The 12313-nt window shown below is 34.8% G+C and overlaps 2 protein-coding genes across 2 annotated transcripts; one reads left to right on the top strand and one right to left on the bottom strand.

Moving 5' to 3' along the window:
• Positions 1-945: 945 nt before the first annotated feature.
• On the top strand, positions 946-6740 carry LOC145560000 (NADH dehydrogenase [ubiquinone] 1 alpha subcomplex subunit 8-A-like). Its single transcript, XM_081621255.1, has 3 exons — positions 946-1078; positions 1222-1406; positions 6277-6740. Exons 2-3 carry the CDS (start codon positions 1222-1224, stop codon positions 6407-6409), a joined length of 318 nt encoding a protein of 105 aa, XP_081477381.1. The 5' UTR covers positions 946-1078; the 3' UTR covers positions 6410-6740.
• Positions 6741-7129: 389 nt separating this feature from the next.
• On the bottom strand, positions 7130-10737 carry LOC145557838 (inositol oxygenase 1-like). Its single transcript, XM_081619021.1, has 8 exons — positions 10704-10737; positions 10101-10221; positions 9000-9081; positions 8700-8904; positions 8491-8603; positions 8214-8406; positions 7952-8112; positions 7130-7827 (listed from the first exon to the last, which is right to left on the bottom strand). Exons 1-8 carry the CDS (start codon positions 10735-10737, stop codon positions 7801-7803), a joined length of 936 nt encoding a protein of 311 aa, XP_081475147.1. The 3' UTR covers positions 7130-7800.
• Between the last annotated feature and the right edge of the window lie 1576 nt (positions 10738-12313).

Below are 12313 nucleotides of genomic sequence, written 5' to 3'. Positions count from 1 at the left end.
CTTCACGGTTGCAACAGATTGATAGAACTCCATCGTCAAAGAAGGCTGTAAATCACAACCATGTGAAATAGGGTATACGATTTGCAATAACGATTATAGCTTTGCTGAAATGATGTTTTTATTTGATTCAATTGTCATTTATTTGTTTGATATAAATTTCTTTGTAGATGTCGTATGGATTTTTATTTATTAATCAATTTATATTATAAAAAGGAAATAAATTGAGAAAATCCCATTACTCATATGCAGAATAAGTTTGCAAACAATTTGTTTTGAGTGTGGCAATGTGGCCGCTTGTAAAAGAACAAAGTAACCTCTATAACATTGACCGAATAACTTTTGTAACATTGATCGAGTAACTCCTCTAATACTGACGACCAACTGACCAAGTAACCTCTAAAATAATGATCGAATAATCCCTATAACACTGACGAAATAATCCATGTAACACTGATGAAGTAACCCTTGTAACACTGGCCAAGTAACTCTATAACACTATCGAATTAACCTTCATGACGTACTGGTCATCACACGATGTGTCCAACCAAATCTACGATTTTATGTTTTGCAAAAATATATAAATAATAATTAAAAAAAAAAGCGTGTATTCAGTGTGCCAAGTTGACATACACCAACACACTAATTAGTTTACCTCTGACCGATCGAGTAACCCTTGACTAAGTATCTATCCCATGATCGACCGGGTAACCTCTAATTGCCCGGGTAACCCAAAACGAATAACTCATGACCGAGTAATCCCTGAACAAGTAACCCCTAACTAACCGAATACCCCTTGAATAAGTAACCCCGACCACCCCTAACCAAGTAATCCCTGACCGAGTAACCTATGATAGAGTAACTCCTGGATAAATAACCCCGGTTAAACGGTGTAGCCATTAAACTTTGTGGATTTAAAAAAAAAAAAAAAAAAAAAAAAAATTACCATCCTCTCTTCCCAGTGAACTGCAAAAATCCCTATACTCGCAGTTTGTTCTTCAGCTCCCCTTCACCTGAACCTGTATCCTCTCTCTCTCTCATCGTCGAAGCGACATCAATCAAATCCCAAATACCCAACAACGTAATTACTCCTTTTTCAAAATCCCCTCAAATTTGCTCATCAAATTATCATTTTCCTTCCTACATTTCACCAATTCCTCTAATTTATTAATGGGGTTTCTTTGAAATTTTAATTTCTGGGTTTTTTTTGTTTTCAAATTTCAGATGGCAGCAAATGCATCAGTTGAGGAACCGATTCCCACATCGGCGGTGTTAATGGCGGCATCAAAGCACATATCAACAAGATGTCGCGATGAAAACATTGCGTTTTTGAAGTGCAAGAAGAAAGATCAGAATCCTGAGAAATGCCTCGATAAGGGTCAACAAGTCACTCGTTGTGTCTTTTCCTTGTAATATTCTCTCTCTTTTTCTCTTTCTTTTCATGGGTTTTTCTTAATTTATTTCAAATTTTTGCAATTAGAATGTTTTGTTTTTGGCCAATTAGGGATTGATTAGTGGTGGGTTTATTGATTGATTGAGCAAAGGTTTCGGTTTTCTGTGATTTAGGGTTGATTGGGGCAATTTGATTTGTGGGTTGTTTGTTTTCTTCTATATTTTTTATTTTGTAATTTGTAATTTAGGGTTTATGAAATTGGTCAATTGTGAATCAAAAGGAATGCGAATCCGAGGGTGAGTTATATGATCAAAAGATGTAGTTTTGCTAATGGCTGTGTTACTAGTGTAGCCGGGTGATTTCAAAAGATGATAGTTTTTCTGCTCAAAAAATGTGGTGTTGTAGGTGATGTGTATGTGTGTATTGTAGCACTTAGTTTTTCATGCTTTATGATTTTGGTTGGATTAGGAAATCGCTTAGTGTTTGGGCGAAAATGGGTGAGCATTCTGTCGTACTGTATTACTGTTTGCTGAATCAATTCAGATATCTGAAGTATAAGTCTTAGCTTATCTTAGCTGTGGTTTTTGCTTGAGGAAGCTAAGCTCTTCTCTTTTTCCTCTGCTTATTTATTGTGATGTGAGATTACACACGTCCCGAAAGTTTGGACATGAGAAATGAATTAGATTTGAAATTTTGAATGAGATTTTGCATTATGATGATCGACATTTGGCATAGTATGTAACATGAATTCTCTTATTAGAGGGTTGATTTGAGTCATTTGACTGTAGATGAGCCCCATGGCCCATGCTACTTGTTGACAATGGCTATGTATGATGCAGTGAGCAAGAGTGTCACTATTGTCTTTTCTTCAGATAATTATTCAAAGAAAAAAGATTAAGAGCTTTCTATCCCAGTGTTCTTTACCCCCTATAAGCCTCAGTTTAAGCCCTTGATTCTAACCTCATGCTAATTTTATACCCAATTTTCTTTTGGCACAAGTATAGAGGAAAGTGAAAAATGGTGAGTATATGGATGAGTGAATGGCCCAAACTATTGTCTGAAGTAGAGAGAAAATAAGTCATTTGAAATTTGATACTCCGCATATGAGAACTTATGTTTGGGATGGGAGGAGAAGACAATAGACAAATGCTTATTTTCTTTGAGATATTCAAGGGAACATTTTTATATTGCTGGTTAGATCTTTATTGGTCCTGAGTTCATGAGTTGTGAGCAATTGAGCTTACATACTTTAGATAGGAGAGTGGTCCATTTTTTGAGGTGATGGTCAGTAAAGGGGATTCGGGGTTAAGAAACATCAAAAATATGATTTTCTGACTGTAGAGATCTATGATGCTTTATTTATTATTTTGACATTAAAAAGCTATAAATGAGCGGGCTTCTCATATTTTGGCTTGGCGAGTGGGTGCTACTTTAGGATGGCAATTTCGCCCTTGGTGTGTTGATTATTGCTGATATGATATGTGTATGGGTTCGACATGGAGACGTGGTTGAGAAAACACTTTGACTGATAACTATAAGAAGAGGTTGGATTTTTTCTGTTTTAATTTTCCTACTTGGTCTTTGCCTTGCCATGTAATTGCTGCTTAACCACATAGAACATCTTCATGCTATTCCATACTTCTCACCCTTCATTCATAGGGACTGCATTGCTCACATGCCTCTTAAAATTGAGCATAGGATGTTTTTGTATCACAGGGGAGCGAGGGGACAACTAATAAAAACTAGACAAACTCTCAACTTGTTTTGGAAGTTGAGGATCATTCAATGATTTGATTGATTGTGTAAACTCTTGCCAGCATTTTGTGTGATTATGCACTATATAAGAGGGGCTTAATGCACTGCCTTTGGATCATGGGGTTCCAATAGATTCAATGCCTATGCAAACTTTAACACTATGTTCGGATAGAAAGAAATGTAGGGAAAGGAAGAGAAGAGAAAAGGAAGGATGCATCATCCTTTGTTTGGACATGTAATGCAAGGGATGGGGAGGAAATTGGAAGGATCCATTTTCCTTCCCCTTTTAATAAATCAAATCCCTCCATTATTGGAAAAGATTTGGAAGGAAAATGGAAGTTCACCTTCCCCCTTCCCTCCCCTCACCTCCCTTTCCCTCACCTCTTCCACACCCCCCCCCCCTCCCTCCTTTTTTTTTTCCCTTCACTAATGTTATCCAAACATAGTGTAAAAGGTAACTATCATAAGAAGTTCCTTCCGTAACAGGAAAATGTATAAGGTTTATGGGAGTTATTAGATATGTTTTCGGTAACTATATTATGAATCACTATTTACTACATAAACTTTAGAGTTTTCTAAAGGTTTGATGAAATCTTGATTCTTGACTGGTATAACAGGACCCATTTAAACCTGTTAATTATAAGGGGCATCCACTAAACGGCATAAGACTCGTATACTGCTTATGCTATTGGACACCAAATTTAGTTGTAGGGGCTAGATTGTGGGGGAAAAAAAATCGCATGAAGTTGATAGGGGTGGAGGAAAGACATTCAGGAGATAGACATAACAAAACTAAAGTTAAATTGTAATGTTATGTTCTCATTATTAACTTAGGCTATGATGCGGGTGCTTTAAAATGTCATTTCATAATGCTTGCTTGTGATTTTTTTTTTTTTTTTTTTAAAAACTTTCTGCACTTGAAAAACTTCTAGGGTGGTTTGAAGCTTCTGGTTGACGCTTGGAATCACAGATCAATTTGCATGATTTTTCTTAATTTTGAGACTCATTTATATTTCCTTGACTGGTCCCTGGAATATCTTGTTGAAACTGGATAGATCTAGAAAAACTATTTTTAAATATCCTGATTGAACTTAAATGGCGATAAGAATTTTGGAAAGTTGCAAATTCAACTAGCTATGAGTATGCTAATTATTTGGAGCTATTGCTGTGGATCAGGGCAAATGCTAGAAGATCTTTCTTACTTCAAACTTCAAAGTAAAACTTGTAAGGCGAAGAGAAGGGTAGTTGAACAATTAGTAGCCGTTGACATTGTTCATCTTTTTTTTATCAGCCTTGATGCTACACTATCTTCTGATACGGCTCATTTGCCAATTAGTGAAACATTAGGATTTGACACAAATTTTTAAGTGATGACAATTGACGAGAGAAATATATATAGATGGGAGAATGTGTCCATGTGATGAGGAAAGGGAGTAGGAGAAACCATGGATGAAACAAAGGAACGTTTCATTCATTTCTAAAAAGCCATACTAGAGAAGTGATCGTTTATTGGAAAATGGATGGAGTAATAGTATTGGTTGTTTATTGCGATTTCCCCTAGCCTCTTCAGGCCTTTGGTTGCCACTAGTGGTTTGCCCTCGAGGAGCTTCCTGTAATTCAAATTTGCATATAGCTAAGAAAGCTTCGTAATTGCCCCTGCATCTGCATACAAAAGAATCCAACCTTCAGCAGATTGCAGGCATCCTTTAGAGGAGTGTCAGTTGAGTTTAACTCTTCCCCTACTGCAGGGAAGAGATACCTATTTGATAAACAAATCCAATCATCTTCTGATTCTCATCCAGACTTACTAGGTTTCATTGTTTCCTGTTTGATGTCTATAAAAACTAAAGCTTTTGCTAGTAAAGTTCATGTCTTATTGCCAGGACAGTATGATGGTCACTAGTGTCCTTTTATTCTTTTGCTACAGCAAATAAAGTCTTGTTTTGCAGAGGAATAAAGAACTACTATAAAGCCTTAGGCAGTTGTTTCCTAGAAGTTTTGCCTTCTCATGCTTATCATTGTCACCGGTATCATTCTTCTATATTAAAATATGAAAGAACATTCTCCTTGGTGACCACCACTTTACAGTCTAGCACCCACATGATTAACCCTATTTTTTATGGCTGATCACCTTCTCAAACGAAACTCCTACTCAGGAACAGACATTGAGGGAGAGCAAGAGCCTGAGATCATAGAGTAGGGAGAGAGAAAGGGGGTTGGAGAAGGACTCCGAACTCCATATGACCCATCAAAGTGCCTCGCTGGGGCATATTCACTAACGAAATGAAGAGAGATGGAGTTGAGCATCTTGAGGTTGGCGCATCTTGTTGAGCATTAGGAACCTAACTTTCTCTCCTTGGATATCTTTCTTTTCTCGCCACCCCCCCCCCTCCCTGCACCAGCATAGGGCTTTGCTTCTGGTGCGAGATCTAAGATCCACTCTATGATTGGCATTGTAAGAATGCCCTGCTCTTTGCCCCAGCACATTTGGTGCTTAAACTCCGCAAACTCACCTCAATTTGATCTCTGTTTTGCAATAATTTTATCACTAAGGATAGATAATAGTAGCGCTCTTCATGTTTCACTACTAAAACAGTGGCATGCCGCTATTTCGTTTAATGAAGGAGCAGCAGTAATTGTAGCCGAAATTCCATTACCCATTCATTAGTCCTGTCCTGAGTAAGAAAAACTGGAAGATTACTTTTATCCGTCTAGCATTGGAGTCATGCCTGAATCCTTTGTTTGTTCTTCTGTCCTTGCAAGCTATGTCATTCTTGTTTTTTTCACTACCCATGATCTAGAAATGTCAACAACCTTGGGCCAAATTTCAATATCTTGTGGCTTCTTTCCATTCTTGTGTGTGAAATTGGAAATTCATGTGTGGGAAGAAGAGTTTATATTTGTACAAGTCCTGTTACCGTGCACACATCTTTGTTCTGATGGATGTGCTAAATATGGTAGTACAATTTATCATCAATTAGATTGATATATTTTGCTAATTTTTGTTGCTGTCATGCTGTTTTGATTTTTGAATCAGTCAATTTTATTCGGCGGATTAGCCCTTCAGGTGTTCTGTTCAACATTGTAGACCCATTTGGGAATTTGTGATCTTTACACTGTTGGCTGTGCAGGCTGAAAGACCTTCACCAAAAGTGCACAAAGGAGATGGATGCCTACGGAAACTGCATGTATTACCACACAAATGAATTTGAGATGTGCCGCAAAGAGCAGGAAGCATTTGAAAAAGCATGTCCTCTGGAATGATAAGGAGCTGGTAACCTCTTTGGTCACATGCTTTTCATTGTTAAGTTCAATCCTGCTAGGCTGCTATTAACTCTGTTGTTCGCCATGAAAAAAGTTGATGAATCTATTCTCCAAGGAGAAGTGCAGAAATAAATTTTTTGATGTTTTTCTCTAATTCATGAAGAAGATAAAGGTGTCTTTTGAGTCATGTGTTGATTGTGGAGATGATTGATATATCTCTCAAGTCCAAGCAGAATACAGAATTTTTTGTGGTTCTTTGACATGAGATTGTACTCTTTGCAATTCAGTGAAGATGTCAACCGTTAAATATTCAATGATGAACGCTTATTCACTTCCTCACAGTGTTTAACCTGTCCAAATTTTGGTTCTTCCTCCTAATAATTGTAGGCATAGTGACATGTCATTGGTTAAGTAATTGATCTTTTAACATGATAAGAATATAAGATAACATTGACTCTGATCTAGCATGACATACGGATTACCCAAATTTGGCGCGATAGGAATCATGTTACATGACATGATTGAACTGCCCGCTCTGTATTAATTTCTGCTGCTCTGTGGTTCTCTGTTCTCACTTCAGAGCAAGTTTTTGCATTATGCTGCTAAAAACTGCCATCATGAAAGTTAAACTGATTTTTACCCCTCGGAATTATTTTACGTGTTAGGGTATTTATGTAAAAGAGATTTACGTGCAGAAGTCAAGAATTAAGATGAGGGGGCTTGGATAGTGAAATAATTGCTATGAGCCTTTTTTGAGTGATTATTTATGGGAACTCTTTTTATGAGGTTTTTGTTTTTGTTTTTTTTTTTTTTTTTTTTTTTTACAGCAATGATGCTTAGCATTTTATTAAGTAATCAAATTAGCAAGATCATTACAAGTAGCCTCATGAATTTCACGAGGGTACTAACCAAATACGACTTTCATTAAACTTGCTACTAATATTTGCTAAGCTATGAGCCACCACATTGCTAAGTTACGTGGTTTTTGTTGAGATACTATGTAAAGTGTGATTTCATTATTTGTAAGAAATGTGGACATATTCTGATTGAACATTATCTGCCAACGATAATTGGAAGAACATCAACATCCATAATTTATCCTCACAAGTCATATGAGTATATGACCCATTCAAAAGGCGGAGGTGGTAATAAATTGCGGTAATGGTATTATCATCTAAGAGACATATTTGTATTTAAGACATAAAAGGGTCCTTAACCACGCATTAAAGCTTCCTTATAAGTATCATCGATACAAAGGCATCCTCTAAAACACATCCTCTGGAACATACTGTAGCTACATCGTAGAACTATTACTTAACCACCTTACTTAGATCTAGGTTTCCCTTATTAGTAGAGCATCCCCTGGGTACAGTGTCTCGAGTGATCCATCTTCACCATCTCAGTTTTGTCGGGAAGTACTGCATAATCATCAGGAAGTTTGTACATTAATTGAAACATGCATAACATACTACCTTCATCTGAATATATTCGAACATTAATAGCTTAAGTTACACTATAAACGCGACTACGTGTAAAGCTAACCTTCTCAATGAGGGAGAGATAGTACGGTTTAACCTTCTCCACATCAATTCTCTCCTTGCTCTTGCTGTAGAGGTCATACTTGTTAAATATATGGAGCCATTTCAAGTTCTCTTTATCCTCTTCATTCATCAAGTACTTGTATGCTCCTGCAGTGTGTAGTGCTGAGGCAACAAAAGGTTACACACTTACACATCCATTCATTACCGTCATTTGTTATTAACTACCAGATCGAAACAAGCTACAAGTTACACGAGTAACCTACCGTAGAAAGAATGATATCGTATGATGAACAGAGCAGCCGAAGGTAGAGTAGTGTTGTTCTCCTTTGCAACTAGGTACATGTAGTCATCATGCCCAAATGACATTAACACATTCTCAAGTCCACATCCTTCGGAGTACATGCCATACTTGGTGTTATAAGCTGGGTTATCGTAGTCCGGGTTTAGAGCAAAATACTGTAAAAATCAGACTGAAACTGTTGTAACTCCATGACATTATGCAATGAAATTAGCATTAAGCATCTAGGCATGCATACTCACCTTGTGGTGCACGATCGACACGTCAAAAGCACAACCAACAGGAAATATATCACCAACAACAGCCCATTGAGGAAGCTCACCAAAGCTAGGAAGTAGGAGAACCTTACCAAGATCTAAAATTTCTCCAATTTAGAGCTAGTTTATATAAAATAACATTACTTGAAACTATATTAAATCCACTGTTTTCCAAAATTGAACTATTGTTTTACCATGAATAAGGGCAGTGAGATGAAGCCAATCTTCATTAGGATAATCTTTTCTAATAGCCTCAGCAGATTGTAACAAATGCTCAATTTGTGGCTCATCCAAGTCAGGATCACTCTCATCGACGACGTCGTTTAGGAGCTCACAGCATTCCCAAATGCTCATTTCCACCTTGTCTAGTTTCCCATACTCTTCCCTCATCTTTTTCACCTACATTTTAAATAAATAATTAGTTCATCAAAAATTAAATTTCATCACTCCAAATGAATGTTATTGTAATGTACTTTATATTCTTTAGAACTTACAAAATCAACACACTGGTAAATGTGATTAATCCGGTAGAATTTCTCCACACCAGGTTGCCTTTCACCTTCAGCCTCATAATCTCTGTTCAGAAAACAAGTAGTTGGATCTTTTATAGGGCTACCAATTGGCCATTTACTTCAAAATCTACATTAGTTATAATTAACCTAGGCCCAGAAGGTGAATTAGTTTGGCCCAGCCCATTTACAGTTGGAGTATAATAAGGTCCCCAACCCCCCCCCCCCCCCCCCCCCCCAACCTGGTTAAGATAGAGAAATTAGAAAATTCTTGAAATGAGCTCCATGAGATTTAATCTCTAAACCAAGTATGGAGCGATGTCACCACTCTCCTCAACCTCAACCTTATCATCTTAAGGCTTATTCACTTCAACTTAATTACACTTCAGCTCAGCTTAGCTCTAATTAGTTCAATTCAATTCAGCTCCTAATTTCCTTCTCGCATAAAATATTCATTTCAACTTAGCTCAGTTCAGTTTAGTCCAGTTCAGTTCCAATCAGTTCAGTTCCAATCAGTTCAGTTTAATTCAGTTCAACTTAGTTCAGTAAATGTGAACAAACCCTTAATTGATAACAAAACCTCGTATTACATTCAAATGATGAATCCGTACTAGGTGGATAGGTTCTTTATTTACACCTTAGAACTTGTTCTATTCACCATCTCACCTATTATAAGATTTTGTTTTTTCTTTTTTGTTAAGTTTGTGTATAATTTAAGTAATTATAATATGATTTGATCTAAATTTGATTTCTTTGATTGAAAAATACTTTAAAGGTAAATTTATACAATTATACTCCGTAACAATTATCATCATATGAAATTCTTATCTATTAGATTACACAAGATCAAATCTGACCAAACCATTTAAATTCAAAGCCAAATAAAGACATGTCTTTTTTATATTTTTCTAAATATTTATAATTGCATACTGTATAATTTAAAATTACGAATATGAAAACTAATTTTAATTTTATTTTTGACAGGAAAAAAAAAAGAGAGAGAGAGAGAGAGAGAGAGAGAGAGAGTGAAAAGAGAAGTACACTTCATAATAAGTACTAAAGTACATGATATGATACGAGTAGTACCTAAAAGTTTGGCCAAAGGAGTTGGTTTGAGGTACCAAAAAGTAATTTGGCTTATGTACTTCTTCTATTGCCACTACATATTCCTCCTTCTCCTCATAATTTTTGTGGTCCTTCTCCAATCCTGTTCCATAAATACACTGTTTTGAATCAACAAAGTATTACGAAGTAAGAGAAAACAAAAATTTTAATCTCTAAGGAATATTTTCTTACATAATTGGATTATTTGGGACTAGAAGGTAAAATGTTTTGGAGTTTCAATTCATGTGATGATGACTTTAAAAAAAAAAGGATTTAAGCATATTCTACCAAAAACAAACAAAATACGGAGTATTAAGTAAATAAAATAGAAAATATTAACTACATGAAATACAAAAATTATGGCCTTTAAAACTTCAATTCATATTCTACAAAAAAAATAAAATAATAAAATAAAAACCGAAATTACGATTAAAACTACTATAAGCGAAGCATAACTTCTAAACTTTCTTCACACACACACACACAAAAAAAAAAAAAAAAAAAAAAAAAAAAAAAAAAAAAAAAACAGTTTTTTTTTTTTTTTTTTTTTTTCTTTTCGAAATGATGGGTAAAACAAAAATGTACCAAAATCAGGCTGCTGCTCAATGATGATAGTCATGTTGATCAAAATAATGTCACAGTTATTTTTTTTAATAGTTTTGTGTATAATTTTTGTGAGAAAAAAAGTTGGAATGGAAGCTAATGAATCAGGTGTTAGTTATATAGGTGGACGAGGAGTCCTTAAGTGTGATTTTAACATTCATAAGTCCTTCCATGAAAATTTCATCTGCAACGTTGTCATTTTTTATAATTGAACCTTTATAGCATATTTTGTTTTGACCTTTAAATGTTAGATCTAGTCTTTAGATAGATGAATACCTTTTTTTGAGTCATTGCTTAGCTTGCTACTCCGTTGTTGAAGGATGATAGGAGGGAAGATATTTAGGGAAACTGTGGTGATTACAGGTTTTTATAGTAGTTAAATCATAATTTATGCTAGCTACGACAGAGTACGGACCTATTCACTTCAGTTTAATTTCAGTTTAGCTCCCATCAACTCAGTTCAATTGAGTTTACATACCTTCTTATTTCCCTCTCTCATAAAATAATGATTTCAGCTCAATTCAGTTCAGTTCAGTTCAGCAGCTCTATTCAGTTCAGTTCATTTAACTTCAGCTCAATTCAGTAAAAGTGAACAGACCCTACATATCCATGATTTTTTTACAAGGTAAGAAGAGTACTCTATTAAGCCCTGTTCAATTCACCTTGAAAAATAATATTCAGTAAAAATAAATTCAGTTCAGCAAAAATAAATTCAAATCAGTAAAATTAATTTCAGTTCAGTATAAATAATTTCAGTTCAGCAAAAATCAGTAATTCTAAAGAAGAAATATAAGACAATCAGTAAAATAATTTAAGTTCAGCAACATTAATTTCATTTAAGTATAAATAATTTTATTTTAGTAAATAAAATTTAAATTTATTAATTTTAGTTCAGCAAAAATGAGGTAAAGTGAACAAGGCTTTAGACCATTATTTTTGTTTTATCTCTTAAACAAATCAATATGTTCATTCAAAAAATAAATAAATAAAATGAAACAATATGTAAAAGAACCACATAAGATTTTTCTTAGACATCATTGACTATCCAAATACTTCATTCGTTCTATAATTGACACATTTGACGTGTTTGTTGCACTATTTGTATACTTATTGATGAGTTGTGACTATGAGAGAATGACACTAATATGAGTATTAGGTTTTATGTATATTTTATTATTTTCACTTTATATATATATATATATATATATATATATATATATATATATATATATATATATATCAACTTTTTATGCTTCTTACTATAATTACAAATTGACAAATTATTTATGAGAGAATAGCTTTGTTGTATTGATGATCTTGGCTAATGTTTATAGCCTACAAAAGATAACCTACACAATATAAACTCTATCATATAAACTTCCATAAATCTATCTTAGAATATCAATAAGATATATTATTAACCTAAATATAATATCATAAGATCTATATGGAAAATATATCACAATAATATATTTTCCTATATTCCTAACACCCTCCCGCAATCGTAACGGCAGTAACACGAACGTTATGATTGGAAATTTGCACTTTGTTGAAGTCGATCGGGTTGCACCTCTTTGTTGATGTCACCTTCA

The sequence above is a fragment of the Chenopodium album genome, chromosome 9, assembly GCF_948465745.1.
Source record: "Chenopodium album chromosome 9, dcCheAlbu1.1, whole genome shotgun sequence".
Lineage (NCBI taxonomy): Eukaryota > Viridiplantae > Streptophyta > Magnoliopsida > Caryophyllales > Amaranthaceae > Chenopodium > Chenopodium album.
Note: the sequence above shows the minus strand (reverse complement) of the source record. Positions and strands in the feature narration are given on the sequence as shown.

Bases quoted from the DNA above. Each gene is read 5' to 3' on its own strand.
- LOC145560000 (XM_081621255.1), top strand. From the start codon at position 1,222: ATGGCAGCAAATGCATCAGTTGAGGAACCGATTCCCACATCGGCGGTG. The intron at 1,407-6,276 runs GTAATATTCTCT...TTGGCTGTGCAG, and splicing joins ACTCGTTGTGTCTTTTCCTT to GCTGAAAGACCTTCACCAAA.
- LOC145557838 (XM_081619021.1), bottom strand. From the start codon at position 10,737: ATGACTATCATCATTGAGCAGCAGCCTGATTTTG. The intron at 8,407-8,490 runs GTGAGTATGCAT...TGATTTTTACAG, and splicing joins TGTCGATCGTGCACCACAAG to TATTTTGCTCTAAACCCGGA. The intron at 7,828-7,951 runs GTTAGCTTTACA...ATGATTATGCAG, and splicing joins ATCTCTCCCTCATTGAGAAG to TACTTCCCGACAAAACTGAG.